Source organism: Corvus cornix, chromosome 3, assembly GCF_000738735.6.
Source record: "Corvus cornix cornix isolate S_Up_H32 chromosome 3, ASM73873v5, whole genome shotgun sequence".
In the NCBI taxonomy this organism is placed as follows: Eukaryota; Metazoa; Chordata; class Aves; order Passeriformes; family Corvidae; genus Corvus; species Corvus cornix.
The window spans coordinates 37,227,656-37,254,823 of NC_047056.1; the positions used below are offsets into that span (position 1 = coordinate 37,227,656).

The 27,168-nt window shown below is 39.2% G+C and overlaps 1 protein-coding gene across 2 annotated transcripts in view; it reads right to left on the reverse strand.

Moving 5' to 3' along the window:
- The window catches only part of PRKN (parkin RBR E3 ubiquitin protein ligase), a 697,917-nt gene that overhangs the window by 120,570 nt on the left and 550,179 nt on the right, over positions 1–27,168 (reverse strand). For both annotated transcript variants that reach the window (XM_039569208.1, XM_039569206.1), the window contains one exon: positions 4,683–4,744. In XM_039569208.1, coding sequence (XP_039425142.1) covers positions 4,683–4,744 — 62 coding nt within the window. The remainder of the gene's footprint in view (positions 1–4,682; positions 4,745–27,168) is intronic.

The window sequence follows — 27,168 nt, forward strand, 5'->3', positions numbered from 1 at the left end:
ATCAAAAAATCTTAACCACAAATACTTCAGAAGCACTTTGCTGATCATATTTGACAGTTTCCTGCACTAAACTCAGATGATTAATTAGAATTGTCATACGACATTACTTTTGCCTGAATGGGTAAATATATATCAATTACTTTAAGACTGGATTTATATGAATATTCAGTAGCACGCATTTGAGAAAAAAAATTCCTCTAGCAAGTATTGCAATTAAAAAAAAAAAATCAGCCTTGACACATGCACACATTGTATACAAAATCCTTCCAAACCTCAATTAATGTTAAATGATCTCTAACCACGCTGTGTTAATTTCATACTTGATTTCTGTATCTCCTAAAGTTAAAGCTCACTGGGAAAACTAGTGCAAGCCCACACCACCTTTGAAGAGCATGGGAACGTGCATCTAGAGATTTTCAAAATAGGGTATTCTAGGGTATTCCTCTGCATAAATTTTCCCTAATTGACAAGGAAATGTGGGAATCCCCCCTCAGCCCAAAAACTCAAAAACCAAAACCCCCACAAAACAAACAGACACCCCCTCCCCCTCTCCAAACTGCCCCCATTCAAGCTTGCTCAGATTCCAGGGATATAAATGCTTACATCATTTCTAAAAAAAAGTGAGCAGTGATATGATATTTCACTAGCAGCTGATAGGAGAGATCTGTTAAAATTGATCATTCCCCTGTCAAAATATCAAGGAACTGGCCAATACATCCTGCAAAGTTGTCAGAGCAGATGATGTAACAGAGAAGCGCAGCTATACGTTACTTAGCAGCTTCCTTTTCTGTCACTAGCAAGTCATCTGCTTCATCTGTGCTGTGACCTGTTGGGGGCACTCAGGTATAGCAGCAGATTGCTTGCTCTCGCGTTATTTGTTTTCCCTTCCAGCCTTCAGATGTAGCTGCTATTTTATTCATGAATCACAATATTCCATTTAAACAATTAAACAAGACTTTTTTTATCACTTTGGGGACAAGAGGGAAGTTTCTCATAGAGTCATTAGGGAGACTCCATAACAGTTCACTGCAAGTCATCTTGCTAGGCTGGTATATTGTGTTTATGTTTGAATTAGAGTGTTTTCTCTGCTGTCTCTGGCATTGGCTTGTAGAATTTACCTGCCCTCCACTGTATTTGAACAGAGCCCATACTTGGTGCATTTTTAGCATATTTTTGTAAGCAGCTTGTACTATCACCGCTTGTAGAAACATTTACTTGTAGAGACAGCCAGCCTGACAGGGCAAATGGCTACTGCAGGAGATTTTCTTACATTGTGCTATTTTTCAGTAGCTCCCCACTTAATAAATCTTTCAACCCGATCCTGACTGTATCTCAGGTACTTAGGAAATGGAGGAGTTAGCCAGCAGATTGGGCTGCACCCATTAAGCTAGGGGAAAATGATGGATTATGAAAAGTGAGAGCAAATGGCAAGAGAAGGTGCAGCAGAGCTTTGGGCAATTAGAAAGCTTCAGGCTTTACCCTTCCTGGGACTCCATGTGCAGGAGACTCTCTTTGTCCTGTACAGACCTTTGTGGACTGGGAGAGTCTGTGAAAAGGGGGTCCAAAAAAGCCAGTCAAAGCTGCTCCTGGAGACTTTTCCTGGGTCAGACTCTCTGGCACCTTCTCAAAAGGTCAAGTAGGGTAGCAATCTGTTGCTGAGTGTATTGGTGTTGCCTTTTAAGCCAATTACTCTGGAAGCTGGTTTTATGTGGTAAATTAGGTATCCCCAATGCATATCGTGTACCAGGGAAGCTTGTACTCTTCTATTTCACCACGCAGACTATGACTGTGTCTTTCCATAAAGCCTAAAAACTGATTCCCTCTTTAAAAACTATCTTATTGCCATCAGCTAAACCTTAAAAGATAGATTTTCCAGCTAGAATAAATTTCCTGCAATATATGTTCCTAAAGGAATAGAAGACATGGAAATTTTGAACAAGAGTCTTATTATTATTATACAATTCCTGTAAGGAAATATTAATCAGTAACTCTTCACACTTCTATTTCTCAGCATTGGTTTTCCATCAATGCTTACATTTATATAATGACAATTCAGATAGACAGGCAGACACATGTTTTCAAGAGGTTCGATCCTGAAAACCACCCAAAACCTTTCTTTCCTAATGACCTCAACAAACATTTTATATGGTCAGTATTTACATTTATATGACCATTTACATGGTCAATTTATTTATATTTTTACTTACTGGAAACAAATGCTCAGTGAACAAAAGGGGGAGACCAGGGGTTTTTTGCTTGAACTCTGACGAATGGGAGATATGCAACATAGGAAGCATGTTGGTGCTGGTAGAGTGGTGGAAAGGTAGGAAGCTGGGAATATTTTGTCTTTCACTACTGAGAGGTATAATAGGATCTAAGGTCTGCAAGTGATTTGTAAACAAAGAATAAATGCTTTTCTAGGCAATAAACTGCAGTTTAAACAAGAATTAATCCAAAAAAGTCATGTAATGTGTATTCTAAAGTAGATCAGAACAGATTATCACAATAGTCCATTCTGCTTTTATAATCTGGCTTTAAATGCATAAGCACTTTAAAAATAAATCAAGATTGGATATGAAGCAGGAACATGTCCCTGTATTTCTCTGGCTATTTCCTGGAGAAAATATATGATGGTTTATAATACTGAAATTGTAAGGAGTCTGAATAAAATAGTGTTATAATTAATTATGAATTTTTCTATGTAGTATACGTGATAACAGAAGAAGACACATTTTAGGTCTTTTTAAAAAGCAAATATCTAACTAAATAAACATAAGAAATAAATAGATAGTCACATGAATAAGGACTTTGCCTGTAATTCCTTTCTTTTTTATTTAGATGTACTTTAATTTTTTTTTTGTCTTGGTTTTGTACCAATTTATTTCCTGACTATCAAAGAGTGTGCTAACTTCAAACAAAAGCTACTGTGGTCTTCAGTAGACTCATGATAACAATGCTTTTGTAGGGACAGAATATATTTGCAATAATCCTTATACTTGTATAGGCTAATGAAATAATTCAAGCCTCATGACAATGTTCACTGTTTGCAAAGAAAGTCCATCAGTTAAATATGATGCTCTGTCAGGGGTCATTAGTCAGGCTACAGTCCACAACTCCATTCTCAGGGCTTTGCCAGGGAAGCTGTCAAGTCTGTCTGATTTAGTCCTCTCTCTCATACTTGCAGCCTTTTGGTTTAGCTGTTCCTTACTTTTCCCTCAAATTTCTCCTTTTGTCCCACTCTTCCTAGTCTGCTTATCTTCACCTCTTCATGCACCTTAAGTGCAGATCTTCCTTTATCTACCAGTGTCTTCAGCAAGCTTCCGTATTTGGTCATTCCCTTCCAGTCCTTGGTCCACGCTCCTTGTCAGACCCTTATCCTTATCAATCCGGTTTCTACTACCAATCCCTTCCATGAACCAACCCCATCTCTTCACTTTACCCAAGCTTCATCTCACTCTGCCCTCCATTTGTCAGGTAGCTCTAATCAGTCTCTTGGCCCCATCAATCCTAGTTGTAACTTCTTTTATTTCCTCTTCCTAAATCCTCAATCTCGCCAGATTCCCACTTCCAGTATCTCCTTTGGCCTATTCTGTTTTCTGTCTTTTTTTTTAATCTATTTTTATTTTTATTTTTTTTTTAATTCTTGTCAGACAAACCCTCCCACACTCCCCTTCATGTTGCCTTCTTGCTAAGGAAAAACTGAGTGCCTGAAAAACATGACCTGTAACTCTCTACAACAACTGAAGTGGGGGGTTGTGGACGAAAATCGGAAGTCCAGAAATTGTAACAGCAGTAATAAGAAAAGGGAGAGTGACAGGGAAAGGAGAAGCAATGGGGTGTTCCTGACAATATAATAAGATTTTAAAATGATGAAAAAAGACTTTGAATTAACATCTCAGGAGTTGCTCCTACCTCTGTCACAGGCCTCATACAACCCTGTGTAAGTCCCTTGGTGCCAGGTTCATTAAAAGATGTGGATGTTGTCATGTACAACACACTAATGCTGGGCTTTCAGCCCCCTGGTCCCTAGCACCTGTAGCTCTGTGTCAGGCAGTCAGGCTTTGTAACCACTACCTTAGGAGGGATACTTCAGAGATAAAGACAACTTGAATTTCAGAAGCATTGAGGGTTTGAAAATTCAACCTGTCTCTCAAAATTTAAGGCCACTTCTCAATACCTCTGTACGTTAATTTCATCATTGACAAAATAATAACTGACCTTCTTGTGAGTGCTGTAAAGCATACTTCATTTAGGCTTTCCTTAGGTGCCTCTACAGAAATAGTTTTCTGAGTGCAAAGTACAGCTATAATTATGAGAAACACTCTTAAAAGAGAAAAAGGGACACACAAAGGGAGAGATAATATCATGAGTAGCTGTAAGTACCAATCCCTTAGTCAGATTGTTTGTCTGTCTGCTGCTTTAGAGAGTCTGTTTACTGCAGTAGTCAAAAGCTGAAAAACTGTGGCAGGTAGCAGATGTACCAATTAATAACCTGTCAAGGCTGACGGATAGATTGAAAAAACCCCCAGCTCTCACATATAACTCCTGTGTGGTTTTTTTCCCACATTTCAGGTCTTTGGGGGTCATGAGATACACTCTGTCTCCCTGGAGAGAGATGAAACTGCCTCATTAGCGTCTATCTTTCATGACATTAAGATGCTGCCTTTGAGATGCTAACTTACCTGTTCTTCTCCCAGAATCCTGAAGTGATGAAGTTCTTTAATCAAGGAATCTGGGCAGCCAGCTGTTGGAAAGAAAAAAAAAAAATAGGCATTTTAGAGCTTCCTGTCAGAGCAGTTTCAGCATAAGACACATAGATGCAGAGAGGATAGAATATACAGATTACCTTAGATAAAGAAGATTAGAAAGATTAGCCATGGCTCTGCAGGCACCAGAATACTGAAAGCCATCTATCAAATAATCCTTCCACATTTTGGAGCATGCTACCAAGAACACTTAGAAAGGTTATATTCTGAATATTTTAGCCCTTTCCCCAAAGGACTACAAACAAAAGCAAGATGAAAAGGGCAGCACTGTCTGCCAGATACTGCCAACCCTTAGTATAAGCCAAAAAGCCTGTTAAGAGAGGATCTCTCATCAAAACATTGGAGCTGCCCAAAGCTGAATTCTGATTCACACAACAGGTTTGGACTCATTTCTAAGAATAATACATGCTTTTCCTGATTCCCTGAAGGATTTCATAGGCCCCACAGATCCCTTTAATTTTGGCTGTTGCAAATATAACCCATTTCACATATATATGGCTGTTACCTGCTAGTGTTAACACACAAACCAAGAACACAGGCAGAGGAGTGATTTGCCAGAATTTTGCAATGAGATTAATTTTCAATCACTACAAACTTTCACATCTGTACCAGCCAGTAAGAAAGAATATGTCTTGATAGCTGCCGCTTTAATCCCCTGTTTAGACCGTGGTTACCTTCCTGGCAATGCAATCCAAGGCTGCTGAACACTACTTTTGTAAATGACTTTTGTACACTACTAGACTAATTCCTGACAATGGATGAAAGTGCAGACTGAGAAAGCTATCTGGGCTTTATTCTTTTTACCATAAATTGAAGCATCTCTTTGCGAACAGAGAACATTTCTTAAAAGGAATAAAGAGCATAGTTCCCCTCAGAAAATGGGTGGCACCGTGATCTTTATCAACCTGGTTTTCTGCTGATGCAACTACAAATAGTTACCTTTCACTCTTAATGACTGCCATTAAAAGAATACAAATTAATTTGGATGTAATTATCAGAAAAATCTCCACCAGCACCAGGGTTTTACTCAAGGCCAATGAGACACGACCTACACTCACAATTTCTGTTGGCATAGCTGTCTTAGGGATGCCGAAGGAAAAGCTACACTTGAAAGCAGCATACTAAAAAGGCGAAAAACCAAACAATAGACAAAATGACACTAGTCTTGTAATTGCATACATTTTTCCACTTAGGGAACTGATTTAAATGTTACTCAAGTCAGTCTTTTGCTGGTAAATGTCTTATCTTCATTCAGTGGAGGAATAGGTGAAGAATGCACCATCTACACAACTTCATCAGCAAACCCTTACAAAGGTAGACAAGGTTTAAAGTTGGCCCGGGTTTAAGCATATAGTAAGAGTTGTCTATTAATGACTTGTCTCTCGTTAAATATGAGTATTTCTTCCCATTTAATGAAACCTATGATATCCTTACAGGCTTCTTTTTACCCACCTCTTCCTCGTGCACAAGGATATTCATATATTTGAGGGTGTGAGTTTTAGCTCTAAGTCATTATTTCTTAATCAGATTTTATTCTCCTCAACTTCTAGAAGCACAACCCGTGTATCACCTTTAAATTTCTTTTCTCATTTTTTCCATGATGTTTATTCTTTCTCTTTCTCAATGTACTTAATTGTCCTTGCTACTCCTACCACAGAATTGCTGCTACACAGCATTTCCTTGTCTTCTCACTGGGATTTACATCTCAATCCAACTCTGCCTCACTAACTTCTTGACCCATGCCCTGACTTGTAGTCCAGAGCTGTTGTCTTCTCTGTGTTTCAAATCAAAACTTATTGTATAAAACACGGTTCCTCTCTCTTAGCCTCAAGTTCTTACATAATCAGCAATATTTTTTTCCTGCATGTGATTTTCCCTGAAAATCTACATTGATTGCATACTGCTATAAGAATTTCTAAGTGTAGAGGATAATTATGATTTCATGTAATGCTGCCTGCTAATCTTTGACAGATGTTAGCTTTAGAACACCAGCTAAACTGCATTCTGCTTTTTGGAGTCCTTACAGCTTCTACTTCAATCAATTATTTCTTTCTTCCCTCTTATCCTTTCCAATTTGTTATTCACTAAACTCCTTAAAACTGGAAGGTTTCCTTTTTCTTCCCTAGCAAGAACTTTTTCTCTCCATTCTCCTTGAAATTATATTTCCTGAGAACCATTTTTCTCCCAGAAATCCATCCTATTCTGCCCTCACACATCAATTATATAATCTCCCCTTTAAGAACTCTTTACATGCATCCTCTCTACCATACAGGCTGGGGATGAATGGATTAAGAGCAGTCCTGCCAAGAAGGACTTGGGGGTGGGGGGGTGAGAGGCTGGACATGAGCTGGCAATGAGCACTTGCAGCCCAGAAACCAAACGTGTCCTGAGCTGTATCCAAAGCAGCGTGGGCAGCAGGGAGAGGGAGGGAATCTTGCTGATCTGCTCTGCTCTGGTGAGAATCCCACCTGGAGTAACTGCATCCAGGTCTGGGGTCCCCAGAACATCAGGAGGATGTGGGTGTGTTGAAGTGGGTCCAGAGCAAGGTCACCAAGATGATCAGAGGGCTGGAGCACCTGGTCTATTAGGAAAGGTGAGAGAATTGGGATTGTTCAGCCCAGAAAACAGAAGGCTTGGGGGAGACATCACAGCAGCCCTCCAGAACTTGATGGAGGCTTATAAGAAAAATGGGGACAAATTATTTAGGGGCAGCCTACGGTGAAAGGACAAGGGGTAATGGTTTTAAACTGCATGAGAGTTGATTTAGATTAGATATAAGAAAGAAGAGTTTTTATGGTAAGGGTGGTGAAACACTGGAATGGGTTGCCCCATTCAAGGTCAGGCTGGCCAGGGCTCTGAGAAACCTGACCTACTTGAAGGTGTCCCTGCTTATTGCGGGGGGGCTGGACTAGATGACTCTTCCAACTCAAACTATTCTATGATTCTATCAAAACCATACATATTTAAGTGTTAGTAGTCATCCACTGCTGCATCCTCTTCCAAATACAATATTTTGTATAGTCTGTTTTTCAGAGACTTGCCCAACCTAGTTTTCAATCTTTTCATAGTTCAGATTTTCACTGGATCTTGCTTAGCTGATTATACAACAGATCCTGACGTTACTAGCAAAGAGAGAGCTTAAAAACTATGTCACTGTTGGCATGGTTCTTTCCAGCAATGTAGCGCGTTCGGTTTGTAACCGGGCAGAAACACCAATTTAGTGTAGTGGTTTGGTCCAAAATACTCATTACTGTTTATCTTCTGTGAGATAAGAATTAGGAGAAAAGCAAAGCAGGCACCAAACTTGAAAGAATATAAAGAAGTTTATTAACAGACCTAAAAGAGGGAAAAAGGAAAAAAAATATCATACCACATCTTCAGAATGCCTCTCCTCCCCCCCCACCCCTTCTCCCTTCTCCCACTGACAATGTAAAAAGACAACCCTTGAGGTGTTCAGTCTGTTTACCACTTCCATAATAACCTTGTTCAGTCCATTTAGGAAGACGAGTCTCTCTTGCCCATGCTATGAACACATTGTTACAACGAGACAGCCGCCCGGGTTGGTTCTCTGCTCGCATCATGTGAGAGTCCCTTCCCACAACTTGCAGCTTTTCCCACAACTCCTTTCGAGGGTCCAATCTTGAGCTACTGGGGTGCAATTTTAAGGTTGAGCCGTTCAGAAACAAAAGTTCTCTTCACCCATCTCTGGGAGCATTTCCTCTCTAAGAACAGAGGCCCTTCTCCTTCCTTGGGAGCAAAGGGTCCTCCTCATCTTTATCTCTAGGACTATCTCTGGGAGCATCTCTAGGAACTGAGGTCTTCTCCTTTTCCATTTGGAGCAAAAGTCCTCATCGCTTCCATCTCTCCCTGTCCAAACTTCTCATGAAATTACAGCTGCTTCAGCATCTGCCTATCTCAGCGCAGGTGCTTTTGCTCACAAGTACAAGTTGAACGCTCCACCCCCCATGCCTTCATGAAATTACAATGGGTACTCCGATATATCACAGCTTTACAACAGAATTTCAGCTTTAAGCATCTCCTCTTTCTCTTCCCTCAGGTTTTCAGCTCTTCACAGCACTAAAAGGGTCTCACCTAGGCCTTGCAGATGGAATGACGCTTATCACTGTTGGTCAGATGACCTCTTGCCAGACAGCCGTGCAGCTTCAGCTGAAGCTTGACTGCACTGGAGAGGGGGAGCTGGGCCACTCTGTCTGCACAGAGCAGGGCTGTGGGGGGGGTTCTGCGGGTGGAACAGGGCCCATCGGCTCCAGGATGGCCGTGGCCCGGTCCGGCCTGGCCCGAGCCCCCACATGGGGCCCCGCAACCACCTGTTGCAGCGCTGGAAACGAGAGAGAGCTCTGCCCAGAGTTTGTCTATTCTTAAGTGTGGATCACAGAGGTGGTCACAACTTTAAGTGGCTTAAAGAATTGTCCATATCCAAACTGGCCAGCTGATGGGTTCTGTTAGGTCACAGAGGAAGCTGTAAGCACCCCTTTACAAGAACACCACTTCTGAGACTATGCTTTGCTAACCCATGACAAGCAACAAGTTCAGAAATGTCACATGCATACAATATTGAATCATACTGACACATCTTAACAGTCTGCTGTCTGCATGAAGTCATTTCAGATTGTCACATTTCAGAAGCAATAATTTCAGGAAAAAAAATTTCCTTTTTTTCTTTTTTTTTAATATTTCTGTGTATATTTCTGATGTTTCCTGTTTCTATTTTTCATTTCTTCTTTTCTGCAAGTGGACCTTTGTAAAACATGTTCTAACACTGCAACCTCTTTTTACCAAATATCTGTGAGTTTTGAAAAAGTGTTGGATTATGTTAAATTCCTGCACTGTAACTAGAGACAAAGGTTATGAAAAATAACAATTTCATAAATAAAAAGTAAAGAGAATTAAAAAAGCCCCTATTCTGCTCAAAACCATTAAGAACTATTTATCATCTCACCCAAAAATTCATCCATATAGCCATCAACATATTAATGTATACGAAAGCACACATAGAAACTTGAATATTATCACTAGTTAAGCACAGCACCTGACGGGTTCACTGGCAAACTGTACACACCAAACATTTACAGAAAAGTGTATTGTCTAAGTCTCTGATGTGAAGCTAGCACATGCAAAATGACATAAATAAACTGCACTTTACAGATTTCTGCTATTTTGTACAGAATGCTTTGAGGATTAGTTTTTATGCCCTCTTGTCATGGGTTAGCAAGCATAGTCCCGGAAGTGATGTCCTTTCAAAGGGGTGCTTACAGCTTCCTCTGTGACCTAACAGAACCCATCAGCGGGCCAGTTTGAATATGGACAATTCTTTAAGCCACTTAAAGTTGTGACCGCCTCTGTGATCCACACTTAAGAATAGACAAACCGCCCCGCTCCCCAGCTCTCTCTCGTTTCTGGCGCTGGGACAGGTGGCTGCGGGCCCCGTGCGGGGGCCAGCGGGCCCGGCCCAGGCCCTGCTCGGGCCGGGCCGGGCCGGGCCACGGCCATCCTGGTGCTGATGGGCCTGTTCCATCCGTGGAACACCCCCACAGACAGAGCAGCCCGGCTCCCCCTCTCCAGTGCGGCCAAGATTCAGCTGAAGCTGCTCTGCTCTCCGGCAAAAGATCATGTGACCAACAGCGATAAGCTTCATTCCAGCTGCAAGGCCTAGGTGAGATTAACCCTTTTAGTGCTGTGAAGAGCTGAAAACCTGAGGGAAGAGAAAGAGGAGATGCTTAAAGCTGAAATTCTGTTGTAAAGCTGTGATATATCAGAGTACCCATTGTAATTTCATGAAGGCATGGGGGGTGGAGCGTTCAACTTGTACTTGTGAGCAAAAGCACCTGCGCTGAGATAGGCAGATGCTGAAGCAGCTGTAATTTCATGAGAAGTTTGGACAGGGAGAGATGGAAGCGATGAGGACTTTTGCTCCAAATGGAAAAGGAGAAGACCTCAGTTCCTAGAGATGCTCCCAGAGATAGTCCTAACAATGAAGATGAGGAAGACCCTTTGCTCCCAGGGAAGGAGAAGGGCCTCTGTTCTTAGAGATGAAATGCTCCCAGAGATGGGTGAAGAGAACTTTTGTTTCTGAACGGCTCAACCTTAAAATTGCACCCCAGTAGCTCAAGATTGGACCCTCGAAAGGAGTTGTGGGAAAAGCTGCAAGTTGTGGGAAGGTATTCACATGATGCAAGCAGAGAACTAACCCGGGCGGCTGTCTCGTTGTGATAATGTGTTCATAGCATGGGCAAGAGAGACTCGTCTTCCTAAATGGACTGAACAAGGTTATTATGGAAGTGGTAAACAGACTGAACACCTCAAGGGTTGTCTTTTTACATTGTCAGTGGGAGAAGGGAGAAGGGGTGGGGGGGGAGGAGAGGCATTCTGAAGGTGTGGTATGATTTTTTTTTCTTCTTTTAGGTCTGTTAATAAACTTCTTTATATTCTTTCAAGTTTGGTGCCTGCTTTGCTTTTCTCCTAATTCTTATCTCACAGAAGGTAAACAGTAATGAGTATTTTAGACCAAACCACTACACCTCTATACTACAGAACCCCTTATAATGAATATTCTTAGCAATTACCAAAACTTTTCACTTCCCTCTTACCAATTATTATTTGAAAAGTAAAAGCCTTCATGAAATTTCCACAGACATAAACAAACCACAGGAATATTAAACAAATAAATCAATAATAATTATACATGGAAGTGTTGAAAGGAAATGATGCAAAAGCATGGACAATTGGCTTTAATCAGAAGCCAAAACTCAGGATTGAGGACACCTGCAGACTGATAAAATGGCAGCTAAATTGCTTATCCCTTCCCTCTTTCAGCTTACATTCAAACCTATGTGTTTCATATGTTCTCAGCTACAGTGACTGTTACAGGTAATTGCTAACTATGAAGGCAGAGCAAGATATAAGAAATACAAAACTGATGCAAATATTTAATATTTCTACACCACTTTTTACTCTTTCATAGCTCCATTGACCTTAGAGCAATCAGATCCATAAGACTAATGTGATATCTTAGGAATGAGCCTAAGTCTAAGCAGGAAAATAATGAAGGGATGATGCCCAGTTCAAAGGACCAGCAGCTTTATAAAGTCACAACGAGTAATTTCTTTGCCTCTATTTAAAGTTTTATTACTTAAATTAAATTTAAGCATTTTATTTGCTTCTACATGTTCCATCATACACAAGTTCACTTGTTTGAATAATTTTGTTGTTAATTGATTCCCATATTGCTTTATAATTTAACTCCAAATGCTGTACTTACAAATGAAGGGTCCATTTAAAGTTAGAGAAATTTGCAACTGTAAATTTGCAATTTACATTGTGCTATTCTCTTCATAAACATACTTTTAATCTGTTCATATAAGTACATGTATCTCCAAGAGAAGAATAAAGAAGCAAAATTTAGGAAGGACGGTTTGATGTCTCCTAACATCATAAATACCCTGATTTCAATCGGTCTGAACACACATTTTCAACTACACTTGTAATTAAATTATGATTCTAACACCAATTTAATTACCCAAATCTTCACATATTTTCTCTCAGACAGAATTAGCTTCTGGTTTTTTTTCTTAAAATTATCCCTCTGTATGACTTATGTTCTTCAGAGAGAAGGCAAAGGAAAAATTAAAACAACCCTTTAACGTTGCATAAAATGGCAAAATGGAAGCAAAAAATGACAGCTGTTTCAAATAGAGCCAGCTGAGAAGTAACATGAGTGTCAGTGCCCTGATGGCACCACCAGCCCTGCCTGTCCCAGCCAGAACCCCATGTCATCCCCTGCCTCACCCACCTGCATCTGGGTTGATCTCAGCTCCCCACAGCCCTGCCCTCCCCAGCCACAGGCCCTGGCAAGCCAGGGCCATGTTCAGGCCCATCCCCAGGGAGGTGCCCAATGCCCAGAGCAGGGGCTGTCCCAGTACCCCTGTCTACCAGCACCTGGATGGAGGTACCCTGGCTGAATCACTCAGAGAATCATAGAAAATCACAAAATGTCTTCACTGACCACAGTTACAAGCATATGTATCTCCACTGCAGGGTTGTGTGCTACATCTTCTACCATACATTTGCAGCATTATTTCATGCTTTGCATTTTAAATTTCATCTTTCCCCAAATGGCATAGTTGTGTGAAATTCATTTCAATGCATTTAAGCATTAAAATGTTGGCTACATGAGTCTAATTTATTCCTTGCATGCTTCCTTTTTAGTTGATAGAAGGAATACATGCCTTCACAGAGTAATTCCCATCATCCAAGACAGGCACAAAAAAAATATCCTCTTATTTCCATTAAGTGAGGAGTTTAAGGTGACTTGGCAAGATTTACACAAGTAACTTTTAGACTTTTAAAGTTAGATTATTTGAATTTCACCCAACAGCTGCAATTCCAATCATTGCTGCACATGCTTAACATTGGAGCATGTAAATTTCCCCGTCACATTTAGCTCCATGCAAGCTAAGCATTTACATTATGAGCACAGCGCAACTTCCATTTCTCACACTCAGAATTTATGTCTGCATCAACACTTGTTAATTCTGAAAAGTACATCCCTTTTGTGGGCTCTGAACATAACCACGCGTGAATATCTATCAGTGTCCTTCAAAGGATATCTTTTCACAGTGCTAGTTGCTAAACCAAGCTTGCCACTAGAAAACGTTTCAAATACTTGAGAAAACCACTTCATGCTTAGAAAATTAAGTGATATGTTGGTATTTTTTTTTTTTCCTGACTTTAGTATAGGTATGAGAAATGTTCCGTATTCAAAAACATAATCCTAAAAATCTGGCAGCGCAGCACTCTAATGGCAGGACTTGCAATACAGCAACAATTACATATATCTATAGGCAAGTGCAAGCTGGTCTGCCATGCATGGAAAGACGGCTAGGGAATCCTGCAACTCAGAGGTGCTTGTTATAGCAGGTATGCATCCAGAGCACAGCCAAGCTCAGCTACAGTGGGACAGCGCCTGGGACTCCAGATGTGACTACAAGTTACTCAGCACAGCACAGACTACTCTGTTGATTGAGCAGCAATGGCAGGAAGAGCAAAACTCTGCAGTGAGTACAGTAACAATGGGAATGGAAACAGGGTAGTAAGAAGGCTGGAGTCAGACTAGACTTTCACACAAAACTTAGCAAGTTTGAAGTCCTCTAATTAGTTTGTAATTAGTAGTATTTAATGTGCATTAATTTGTTATGTCACTTTCCTAGTCTCCTCCAAGTTGTTCAACTAACTGGAATATTGTTGGAACCCCCCACACCTTTCTGCTGTCTGCAGCTCTTCCAGTGAAAAACAGTCCTGTGCTGGTTAGAGTGCAGCCTTTCTTACAGGAACTGACAATGATTTCAAAGCATGAAGTGACTTCACTGCGCTTGTGTTAATTAAATGTTTAGATGTTACAGATGACCTTTTCTCGTTTTTGATGTTACGTGAATGTGAACCAAGACAAAACTAAGGAGGGTGTCTGGAATGCATAAATACTTTATTGAAAAGAGAAAAAGATATTATGAAGAATATTGAGTATGTAATTTATAAAATACAAGCATACAAGGCTATATTTGGAATACTGCTTGTGCATTGTGAAAACATGTTGAAGCATTTTCTCACAGATCCTACAGAAGAGTATTACTATAGCCATTTTCATTATTTTTTTACAACAGTCATGAGCAATACTTTTGTAAATAGTAAATTACTGAGTTTTTTTCTTTGTTGCTACCTACATAATTTCCCAATGTAGACAAACTTGGAACTTCATTAATTTGTATACGTACACTTATATTTACATAGATCTTCCTTTGTATAAAAAGATTTAATTTTTAAAGAAAGAAAGGTCATAAAACAGTCCTGTGAATAACTTGTCATCTCAAGTCCCATGCCTTACGTCTGCAGGTCTGAAAAAGCAGAGGATTCACGGGGCACACAACTTCATCTGGAGAATCAATTATTACTAACCACTATTGATCATAAAATCCCATGTCAGAGTCAAAACCCTCTCATGAAATCAGTCAGCTGTATGTTTGAAAATTGGGGGACAATCCTTTAGTACCAAAATATCTTGTACTGGCCACCTTACAATTTGTGTAAAAAGTTACCTACTCAGCAAAAACAAATAAAGTAAACTAAAAAAATTACATGGCATTCTTGTACTCATGCCATTTTAATAATCATCAGTTTGCAGATGATATTTTTCTGTACAATAATCTAGATGAGTAGATAGCAAGATAAAACAAATATATGCTGAAAAAGAGACACATTAGAGGACTTCAATATTACAGATTGGTCAGGGAAAAAAATTTAAAAAGAAGTTTTTTCAAAAGCAAGAAGTACTGATTTCTGTCCTTTCAAAGTCAGCAGGCACATACTTAGACTGCAAAGCTCAGCTCTGCACTTGGGCAATGCTGCACCAGAGAAGATGACAAGCAATGCTCGTGTGTGGTTTCTGTACTCAGAGGTCAACATAGTGAAGACCTTCCCTCTAAGTCTTTAAAAATCTCTCTAAAACTACAAATGATGGAGCAGTTCTTCAGCTCAAGCAAACTATCACAGCAACAATTAAGTCAATGGTGCTTACAGGTATTCGTACCAACAAACAAATAGACTACGTACACAAAACGTAATACTTGTTAAAAAGACTGTGTGCCTGTAAAGGACATATTTAATTGCTACTTCTTCAAAGGTCAATCTGCAGTAAGAAACCTATTGTCTTAAAAAAAAATCAGAATTGAAATTCCATTTGCTCTTCATTAATGACCTCATCAAACAGTACCACGTTGATTTGCTTTTTCTTTCTTGCTTGACTTCTGACAGCTGAAGTCCGTAAAAAGACCTATACGTTATTTTGCTATCAAAAAGGCTGCTGAAGCTATTAGTCAAGAAAGTTTCATGAAAGCTTGATTGTCAGAACGCAATACTTGTCCTGTTCTGACCAGTCACTAGAGATGTTAGATGTTAGTTGCCCAGCTGAATAGGTTACATCTTTGTGCGCTCTTAAATTCAAAACCCTCCAAAGACACAGAGCACATTTTTTACTCTCATGGAGTACTTGTGAAAGAATTCTGCAAATGGATTGCAGCAGAGTTGGGAAAGGATCACATAAAGTGATTGTAGTAAATTCTGATGGTCTGGCTTTCTCACATTGCACACAGCTCTGGCTTTCACTATGCTGTTACTCACTGCTTTTTTTAATGATGCTTTAAAGCCAAATGACTAGAAGTAATGAACCACATTAGCCATTTTCTGCTAAGGTCTTTCTTTTAATCTTTACCACAAAAAATATCAGCAGGAATATTGACCTGCTGTTCAGTTTAGAACCTGCTTCCTTGCTTCCTTTTTGCATATTTAAAACAACAGTTAAACCACACTTGAACAAGTAACGTTTAGTCACATCAGCATTCAAACCCTGAATTGCACTGAGTTCTGCAATGCCAGCAAGCCACTGTTCACTATTTTTGGCACCTTCTGTATATTCTGCACTGCTATGTGACAAACTGTTGAAAGAGTCTTTCAGAGAGGGGAAATTCTCTAAGAAATAATATTCAGTCTAGCCCAAGAGCCTGAGACTTCAGGGCAACCATGCAACGGTGCAAACATATTTGATGAATAGTCTGCACCATCTGCTTGCTCAATATCTCAGTTTAAATTACAGGCATAAATTCACCCATACAATTCTCAATAAAGTCAGTGAATACCAAACTCATGCAACACAACAAATTCCATGCTGTCTATCTGTAATGAGAAATTGAGCTATGACCTTTAATGCTCACATACAGAAGCTCCAGAAGCAAAGAATAAAAAGGAAACTCCCTTCTTTCCATGCTAGCATTGATTATTGTCAAATTAAATTTTACAGAAAAACCATTTTTTAATGCTTCTTAAATAACAGAAGTTGTTTCTACAGTTTCTTTGCATTGAAGAGAAAATTAACAAGACTAGGGCTCCTACCAGAACTAGGTGATTTTAGGGTTTTTTTTAGTTGAGATACAAGAGTGCTGTTTTAAACTTCTTTTGGAAGACTCACACCTTATACCATATAAACCATGGAAGTGAAAATCTCATTGCAGGGATCTGGCCTGAAAGGAGCTCTTCACTCTCAGTTTTCTAGGTTTTTAGCTCTCTCAGCTCAATTCATGAAAGGTTTTCTCATCTTTTATTCAAAAAGTAGTTGAAATCTCTAAAGAAAACTCTGTTCTCTCAAATTCCCACCTTCATGCTGGCATTGGCCTTTGATGATGATCAGTACCTTTGAGAAAGGAAGTGAGAGGTCAGGAGCTTTCAGCATGTGGTGGAGACTTTATGAGAGAGGAGATTGCCTTCTCAGGGAAAATCCAACTATCCCTGAATAAAAGTCAACACAAGGTAAAAATAACTATAGAAGAATTTAATTTGCTAGTTACTGAAGGGCAAATCCTTAGAAGATTCAAATTTCTGAATACCAGAACTAAGCAAGTATAAAATAGAAATGCTAAAAGGTTTCTAAGTTGAAATTAAACTGAAGTTCACACAGACGTTTTCCAGCTGATGGCTCAAGAACAGAAATATATTTGTCATCGTAAACAATACTGTAAAGCCCAAATGCTGAGAATCAGATTTGGAAAGTAAATATTTATCCTTTTTCCTTTTAAAAGTTGAATTACGGAAAATGTTCTCCTATAATTTTGGAAGTTATAGACAAAAAACCAGTTTCATAATGCAATAAATTTCCATCTCATTTGTATTTACCAAGTGAGGTTATTACACTGACTATGTAATGTAGAATAAGCCACTGCACCATCAAGAAACATGTGGACAAGGGCCAGAGAACAAACACAGCTTTCCATCTTTTTAATTCCAAACCTACTGTTTAAGGACATTAAAATACAATTTTGAAAGGTTATTTTCTGTCCACAGTACAGGAAAATCAATATGCCAAGCTAAAAAAACATCTGTCAGAAAAACCAAGAAGCACACATGCAGGTCTCACTCTTTTACTCACACATGCATAAGCATACACAAAATTACTACTGGAGAAAGGACAATGGCAAACAATATCCAGTGACCCAGAAACAGCAATGCTTTTCTTTTGAGTTTTGCATTTCTTTTTTTTTCCCGGGATATGACATCATTCTGTATAAACAGTATATAAAAAAAATGCTATTCCTTTAATCTATGAAGCATTTATAAGACTTCAACATGAGCCTCTCACTGAGAGCTTAGACAAATATTTAAATTGCTACATAAATGACTCAGACTACAAGGCAAGCCCAGGCTACTCTAAAAATAAATGTTCATGGACAATAAGCCCATCCAACCAAAAGAGAATTTTAAAAAGCCACAGAATATATAATGTCTCTCAGAATAGTACAGACATATCTGGATGAATGGCTATGATTTTCTCTTTTTCACAGAGATTTTAAGACAGAAAACCATTTCCAGAACTCTAAAGAATGAAACAATTGTCTAAAAGTGACCTGAACTCCTGTAAAGGAGTTCAGATCTTAATTGATACCTAATTGTAATATATTCGTTCCTCCTTTGCAGCAGCAGTACCTGTGTGCATATCTTGCTGTTCTCGGAGAGGGAACATGGAAAAGTTCCACTTAAGAAATGAGGACAGTTTTGCATTTCACCGTAATCAGATCAAATTAGGGCAGGTGGCAACTCTGCAGGCAACATAATTATGAAAAATGCCTGTGTTCAACACAAACTGTCCTTGCAGTCTTGAGGTCTAATAGGACATCATAGTGCAATCTTTTTACATTTTACTGGCAGCTCAGAATACAGAAGTCCACTGAGGGGGGTCTCCATACTGCTCTTATTTTTTGTCTGTGCAAATCCAGACAAATAATACATACGTTCTTCAGTATTTGCTCTAATATAAGAAGTTCCTGGGAGTGAAAAAGCTGGTGTGGGATGAAAACTAAAGTTAAATATAGAAGAAAAAGTAATTAAGTCACTAGTCAGGTCTAATTCTAATAACATTGTGTGAGACAGGCTAATCCTGCATTACAAACAGTGATTCGTGTTTCTACTATAAAAAACCTGACAGGCAGGCATAAATACAAGAGATCATACTGTCTATTCATCTAACAGAAAAGAATTGAAACGACCTGAGAGATTCCCCAAAGAGAAAGTGTTAAGGATTTTTCTGATTTTATGTTGATATACTGGCCCTATTCTTGAACAGATCGCTCATGAAGAATAGCTGGCAAAACACATTCGAAATAAGCTGAAAATTTAATGCAAAACTCTACTCTACATTAAAGGGATGATACAGCCAGGTTCATTTAGAATATTACTCTTCTGAAGACACCCCAAGCACTACAATAACAAATGTTATATCAAAGATGCACTCGGCAGCAAATGCAATATGAGTCTCTGTGAGGTGATTTTTCAGTATGCCAGAATTATAATATCACTCCAAGGTAACAAATTAAGCAGCACAAGCTTGGCTGTTGGGATCACTTTATTAGCAATACAGTGTTTTCTCATAAAGAGTGCTTTTCTTTGGATCTGTCAATGAGCTGGTCTATCCGTTTTATGGTGCATGACTTCATATTTGCCTATGAAATAAAAGAAACTCTCTGCAACATTTTTAAAAAAATTATTGAGAATAACAAAAAAAAATTCCTGATCATTTTTACTCTACAGCTGAAGTCCAGCCCAGTGTGGGTTTTCTCAATCAGCAGGGATAAAAACTTTAATCACAAGGGATAAAACTAGTACACTAGTATCAGTGAAGAAATACTCAATGATTTCTACCTGGTGGAGGAATATCTATTTTTACAAACCCATAGGTTTCTGCAAAATATTGAAAAAAATTCTGCTCTGGTCAGTCATCATGCTGATATAAGAAGTGATTAAATTCTTTCCCTTGGGCATAAAAGAGAAAACAGCCTTGCCAGGTGGACAGGCCCTTCCAATGAGTCAGAGAAGGATGCTGCGCTTGCACTGTGGTGATAAAATTCCAAGGCTGTCACAATTTACCTGAAGCTCAGTGGCTGCAGCAGACTAGGAATGCAGTGGGAAATGGATATGCTTTACTATGTGCAGGGCAAGAGAGAACCCCCACAGCTCAGCATTATGCCATCAGACTCATCGCTACGCTGAAGTGAATTAGTGCAAGCAATTTCATGAGATTACGCCAGCAATTTGGTACAGAACAGCTGTCACAACACACTACAGGATTCTCCCTCTAGTTTTTACTTACATGACCACAAATAACTTCTGAGTTAATCCAGAGCAACAGAATCTATCCTTGATCTTTACCACCTTACACAGAGATGTGCTATGCCTTGTAATGAATTGGTCTTTAAACTTTTTTTAAACTAAAAATAATTCCATTATCACAAGTCCTATGTATCTTCATTAAATCAGACACTATACACCTGGATATCTTCTAAAATTTGAATTACTTTCCCTAGCTAGACCATGCACATTATTTCCCTTATCTACACTTTTTTTTCTGTATTCTTTTAACAGTGTAGGGTTTCTAAGCTGTGAGCCTGAAGACAGATGGGTATAGGACCAGATCTCCTACCTTAGGTCCCGCATATGTGAAATCCCACAGGGTACAGAGTCCAGCTGCAGAGGGTTGTAGGGGTGTGCACGTGGTTTTTTCCTGCCTCCCTTTGGTAATAGGTATTGCTTCATCAATCATTTCCAATCAAGAAAAAAAAAATTTCTTTGAAAATTTATACTAGTGGGATTCTAAGCTGACATAGTTGGGCACTATGAATGCTGATGCAGACACTAGAAATCGAGATTGCAGTGTCTCTGAACTTGACACTAACATTTAATCTGGTTAATAAACCAAGTAAGTAAGAACTGGTGTTCCCCCCAGGACTCCCCTTTCCCTCCCATGTTTACAGCTCCTCTTTGCCCAGAAACAGAGGAACAGAGTTCAGATATGAGTGTCCTCTGGTTTTCCTTTACTTCTACAAAATGGAAAGTCAAGTTATTGAAACTAATGATAAGGTTCAGCTTTCTTTTTTCCTCATGTCATTAAAATGCTCACCTGACTTTGCTTAATTTCAGGAGATCACTGAGCTGCAGTTGTAAAAAATAACAACACTAGGTCTCATCGCTTGTACATTTACCTTTTGACACCACATTAACTATTTTTTTCTGTAAAGTACTTCTAAGCAGTCATTTATATGTTAAGTACTGAACTCTATATCCCTTCTGCCTTTTGATATTACACTTCTTGCTGTGTATTTTCCACTTGTGTCTGTTATGTCATGGATCAGAAATTCATTCCTTGGACTTCTGTTTGGCTCCAGAATACCATCATACATGAAATTTCAGAGACACTTTTTTTCCTGACTGAGAATTATTGGATATACAGCTATAAAAGCATACATAAAAGCTAAAAGCCCTTGGAAATACTTGGAGGGGAAACAAAACAAGTTTCTTAAGCATCAAATCGGTTGGAAATTCTTCATACTGCTCTTCTATATCAATTCCTGCAGGATTTGCTTTCCATTGTAGCTTAGCTCCTGTCTGCTTCAGGAAAAAGATTGTCAATTATGATAAATGATTCCGTATGGCAGGATTTAGACTCACACTACAGAAAACTATATCTAATGAGATTATCTGATTCTTTCTTAAGGATCAATAATTTATTTATAGGCAGGGGCCTCAAAGGTTAATTTTTAGCCAAACTATCCAGCACTCAAATGACTTGTAAGAAACATACAATCAGAACTGGCTAATCTGCATCAGCTTGTTTAAAAAAATTGTCAGATTAACAAATCAATGATACTTACACACTACAAAATTGGTTTCCACTTAAAAGCTGACTGGATTTACACAGTTTACATGCAGCACAAATCCTGTTTTCATGTAATTTAGCAAGGATTCTGGGCAAAGTGATTCTCCCCTCTCTTGTCAGTTTCCAAGATACAAACTGGCCAGCGGAAATCCAATTGCAGTTTGATGGATGTCTGTTGAGGGAAACAGGAGGAGGGGAAAAAAGAGAAACGTAGGACTTTTGATGATTGGCTACAGGTTGCTGACACTGATCATTTTCCTATCTCTGTTTCCACACATACCTGTGACTTTCCATTTAGAGAGCTTTTCCCTGCTTTACTGGTTTTACCAAGAAGTATGCCATGCCTAACTTGTGACACATTGATGCTCCATTCATTCAACAACCCATTGCAGGAGTTGCATGAATGTAATATCGATGAGTGCTACATTCATGTTTTTTTCACCCATTTACCCATTTTAATTCTGCTCACACCCCTTGCAGTCATTTTAAAGAGTCAAACACATGGCTGACATCAAGCAGTCTCTGGCCTTGAATGCATAATAAACTTTGCTGAAACAAATTCTTTGCACATGTCGTTTCTCTGTCTCTTTCCCTTTCTAGCTATGTATTTATAGTTCTCCTTTGAAGGTTGTGGAGCATTATCTAGTTTTATTTTTATTTTTCGTTACTTTTGGATTTCGATGGGAAGTGGGTTTTGGGAACACAGCACACTTCAGATCATTAGGACTATATCCTCCTTTACTGGGACAATAACAAATCAAGGTGGCAAACATCTGAAAGGTACAATGATATTTTTTGTGCAAGGGTCACTGAATTAGAGCAGTTGTGATATAAAACGGATTCTGATGACAGGTGCTTAACCAACTGAAACTCCAGCAACTCTAGTAATAGTTTCCTAACTTCTTTCGATACCTGGAAAATATCATCAGAGACAAACATAAATATTTGCAATGAAAAAATATAGCACAGTGTCAGTTCGCATTTTTTCAGTCTTACATCTACAGATCCTACTGAACTGAAGGTTAATGCTAACATTCAAAGACAGATTGTGCATAATCTAAGAGGACATGTGACTTTTTTATGTTTCAGGCTAGTGCTTTGTGTCTTTGTTCTTCAGGACAAAGTCTCATGTAGGAAAGTAAGCTAATGTCATTGACTATCTCAATATTAAATAGATAAATAAATAAATAGAGACAAAGCAAAACATGACAGAAGTGGCTGAAATAAGCGGCATGTACACACTACAGTAAACAACTCTGCTGAGCAGCCTTCTAATTTGTCCCAATCTACCACAACCAATTACTCCTGCCTCAGAGACTCCTTATCACAGATTTTCCAAGCCAGCTACCCTCTATTTATTGATAAAAGACATAGCAGTATTTCAGAAAAATTGCAGATTAGATAAAGAAGAAACCCAGTGTTAGAAGTAATTGCCTGCATTTTTTCCCCTCAGCTATCCAATTCTCCATCCAAATAGTTGTAAAGCTACCTTCCAAGTTAGGTCTTGGTAATCCATCTGTATTGGTTACAAAATAATAAGCTTGACAATATTGTAGAACCATTGTTCTTAGCATTACTGTCTGCTAGAAAAACATGGGAAAACAACCTTTGAAGGTCAGCAAGAGCAAAAAAGGACTGTGTTGAATTGGACCTCCACAATAGCACACACGACAGAGTTGCAACACTAAGCTCCACAATGCACAAAAGGTAGAAGTCATTCAACCCTGCTTCTTCATCCTTCCTCTTCCTTCTCATCCCTCTTCCAGGAAAGAAAAGGTATCTTTGGTTTGGGAGAAGCTGGAGCTGGCTGTAAGTACTATAGATAAACAATTGTACTGAACCTAACACAAAATCCATCTCTCAGTACCCTGTCTCTGGCACAGGTCAGTAATAGATGCCAGGAGAAAAGCATAAGAAACAAGAAAAGTGTTAAATATGTCTGTATTTCATCCTTATCTGCACACTGCCATTTAGGGACATTCTATGATAGAGGATGCAATCAGATCCCCTTCCTCCCTCTTGGGAATTCTCCATTAATGTATCTAGTCACTTTGAGAACCCTGAATAATTTCGGGCTCTACAGTATCCTTTAGCACTGAGTTCCGTAATTTTAATTTGCAGCATGTGAGCTTCCTTGGTTTGCTTTATATGTGCTACCTTATAGTGGTATGGCTATCTCCAGTTCTCATGTAATAAGAATGGCTAAATTCCTATTACTTTTTTCTATTCCCCTTGTGATTTTAGAAAATTTCATCACATCTTGGTCCAGATGACCCTCGTCAGAACAGAAAAATAAGCATTTCATCACACACAAATTATCCCCTACCTCCAGTCATCCTTTCTGCTCTATGTTTAAATGATAGCTAGCACTTTCTTTTTCAGAGACAATAACCAAAACTGCTCTTGGAATGTGCAGAGCAAGCGGCACTCTTGATTTTCCATGGAGAAATAACATTTTGTCTTTCCAAAAAGTTCCTAAGATCTGAACTGCCCTTTTGATTTTCACTTAGTGCTCAGATGATATTTTCAGTGAATCACCCAAGGAAGAGGCCAAACAAATGAGGCAGCAGATGAGAGACCAGTGCCACACTGTCTGCTTTTGCCCTTGGACACTCCAAATGATACCACCTCTGCTTTCTAAGACAGCTTACTGGAAAGCCTGTTCAAAAACACTAGCAGTGTCATGCTGACAGTCAGCTCTGTAAACTGAATAGGTATGTTACCCATCCTTGCACCTGGGCAGTGCAGCAGCACCAGTGCAGCCAGCTCAGGACATGGCCATGTACTCCATCAGCCTAACTTACCTTTGTGGCTCCACCTCAGCTTGCCCCAGCACTGGGACTTCCCTGGTGACCACAGTGCTACGGCTAACCCTCCATGGCATGCCCCATTGGCACGGCATGGCACAGCTGGCCTCACTACTGCCCCAGAATTGCTGTGCTTCAACATGTCCAGCCAGCAAGTAGTCACTAGACAGGATTGCAAAATGCCTTACCTAGTCTCTGAGGAGTTAAGAATGTGGGAGCTAAGCTGTGGTGGGAGGTAGGAGGGCAGGAAACAAAATGGACAAAAGTCTGATAATCCAAAACTAACACAAGAAAATGAACAACTGAAAGATTTTATCTGAAAGTTGAAACTGAGGAACAAAAGATCAGGGTAGCAAACAAATAGAAGGAACAAAGAAAACTACCATCAGCCTCCTTCTTTTCATCTTCTAAAGGGCAAATATTTCTCTAAGAACACTATATTTACCCTGTATTAAGTAACCTTGTAATTTTCCTTCTAGAGATCAGGCAATAACAAGAAAATTACAAGGATCATTTAATTTTCTGACAGATGAAATGGCACAGGATTGGAAATTCAACACTAGTCAATAACTGATGTTCAGTAGAATTTCTCCACTGTCCTCAAAGCATGTTATTAAGCAATAAAAGAAAAGAGTAGGGAAAGTAACCCTTAAATACACAACATTTGCAAAGGCACTGTATTTTGTATGCTGTATAGGATATAGCTTCTTGTCTTTCCATCAAGGCAAAGAGAAATGGAGACAGAAAGCACTTTTGCATATGTGCCTTATAGAGTTGAATTTTGAAACTATGAAAATGATCTCTCTATACCCTGGATGTGAAACCCTGGAGCTTCATAAAGAGACAAAGTTCCTTGCAAGCCAACCTGTGCACGCACCATGCTGAAGCACTTGCTCTTTAGGTATAGCCTGTATTGAACTCATGCAGAAAATTCCTAAGGATGAGACAAAAAGTTTGTGTGGTGCCCTCAGTTTTCTTATCTGTGCTAGGAGAAACAAGGACCTCAAACCTAGACAGCATTTAACCCATAATAATTGGAAAATGGAATCTCCATTTGTTGCTTAGTCTTTCATCTGCAGATCCCTCTGCAGGTTTGGATTGTGGGTTTTTTTATCTGTTGTATTCTGAGGACAAGCTCTTTTTCGATTCCAAATCCTGGTTATGTAAAGTATGCTGCATCTAGCTGTGCAAAGGTGATACATTAATTTTTATTTATATTACAGCTGATCTGAAAGCCTCCCTTCTGTTAATAACCCTGCTGTGTTAAATAGTGGGTGAACATGTCACATTAAACAGATGATACAGTCATTTGTACGTCTACCAGAGGATGCCACGTGTGAGAGAATCTGTGTGGTACAGAATGCATGGCAGATTCCCCAAGGGAGGAGCTCGAAGCAGAACAAGAAAGCTGCCCATTCTTTTGTTCTGTGGATATAATGACTAGTGCAAAACTGGGATTTTAATTTTGTCTCTCAGCATCGTAAGCTGTGAGCTTGGCCTAACTTGGCGATCTTACATAAAAAAATATTACCCTGCCAAAGATAATTCTTCAACTACTCTTTACAAACAGAAAACCAGAAATCCCATGTCTTGAACTTTGGAATGTATATACCAACAATCTTTAGCTGACTCAAAGCTGTGTTTGACAATGATAAGCCAGTGCTGCCATGCAATTACCTTGGGAAGCTCCACTGAAGGCAATGACAATTGAAAGTTATAAGATCTGGCTCTGAATCCTCACTTTATGACTTTGTGGAGAAAGAACAGTCCCAGCTGCATGATGAAACATCAGTTCCATATTTTCTGACTTTTCTCTCGAAGTCTTCGCAGTATTTAAATATGGCTCACTCAACATTAATGTATGTGTTATATAAGATTAAAAAATACAAGATCTGCCTCCTACAAAGTTTTTTATGGAATATACTAATGTACATGTTACTCAAGAGACTGAAGTCTTAGCCTCAAGATAAGTGCCCATAAGATCAAAAGAGTTTAAATTAACAATTTCCATGTGCTAGGTAGAGCCTGTTCCTTTTTCCTTTTCTTTAATTAACCTGGCTTATTTACCTGACTTGCTGGAAAAGGAGCTATTAGAGTCCACCCATTAGTGGCTCTGAAGGTTGCACAAAAAGCCAGAGGATGCCATTTAAGCACCAACTCTCACATCATTATTCTACTTTAGCAATACAACTATTTTTAAAGCAAACTTTAGGGCCTGGAGCTATATATTAGAAATAATTTTGTTAATAAATGGTTTTATTGTTAGGATGCAATCTGCAGTTTATTTGGTCTGTAATATTCTCCTGTGACAGTTATGATAAATCTGAGTTCAGTACTCAGAAATGAACTCTCTCAATTTTGAAGGAAGTAGGGCTTTGCTGGACAGGAGGGTAGATCATAACCCCAGAAGCCAAAATAATAATTTGTAGCTAGCGAACAGAGAAGACCAAATGGGGATAGTTTCAGCAGGAAATTTGATGGTGGTTGCACAGGACGAAGAGACAGGGATTGAAAAAAAATAGAGAACATTGAAGACACACACTACCAGCAGAGCTATTTTTCATGTCAGGTTTTCTTTAACCTGCAAACTCTCAGGGCCAGACCTATTAGCACACTGATTGCCATGCCTCAAACCAGGCACTGAGCAACATTTGCCGGACTGTGGCCTATATTTTCCTGACAAACAAGGCCAGAAAGGGGATGGGTTGCACTGAGGGAGCTGCAGTTACCAGCATCTCACTGACACAAGGAATGATGCAGAACAAGGGGGCTGTGCTGAGACACAGCTGTAATCAGAGAGACCTCACTGAGAGTAATCATACAGTACGTG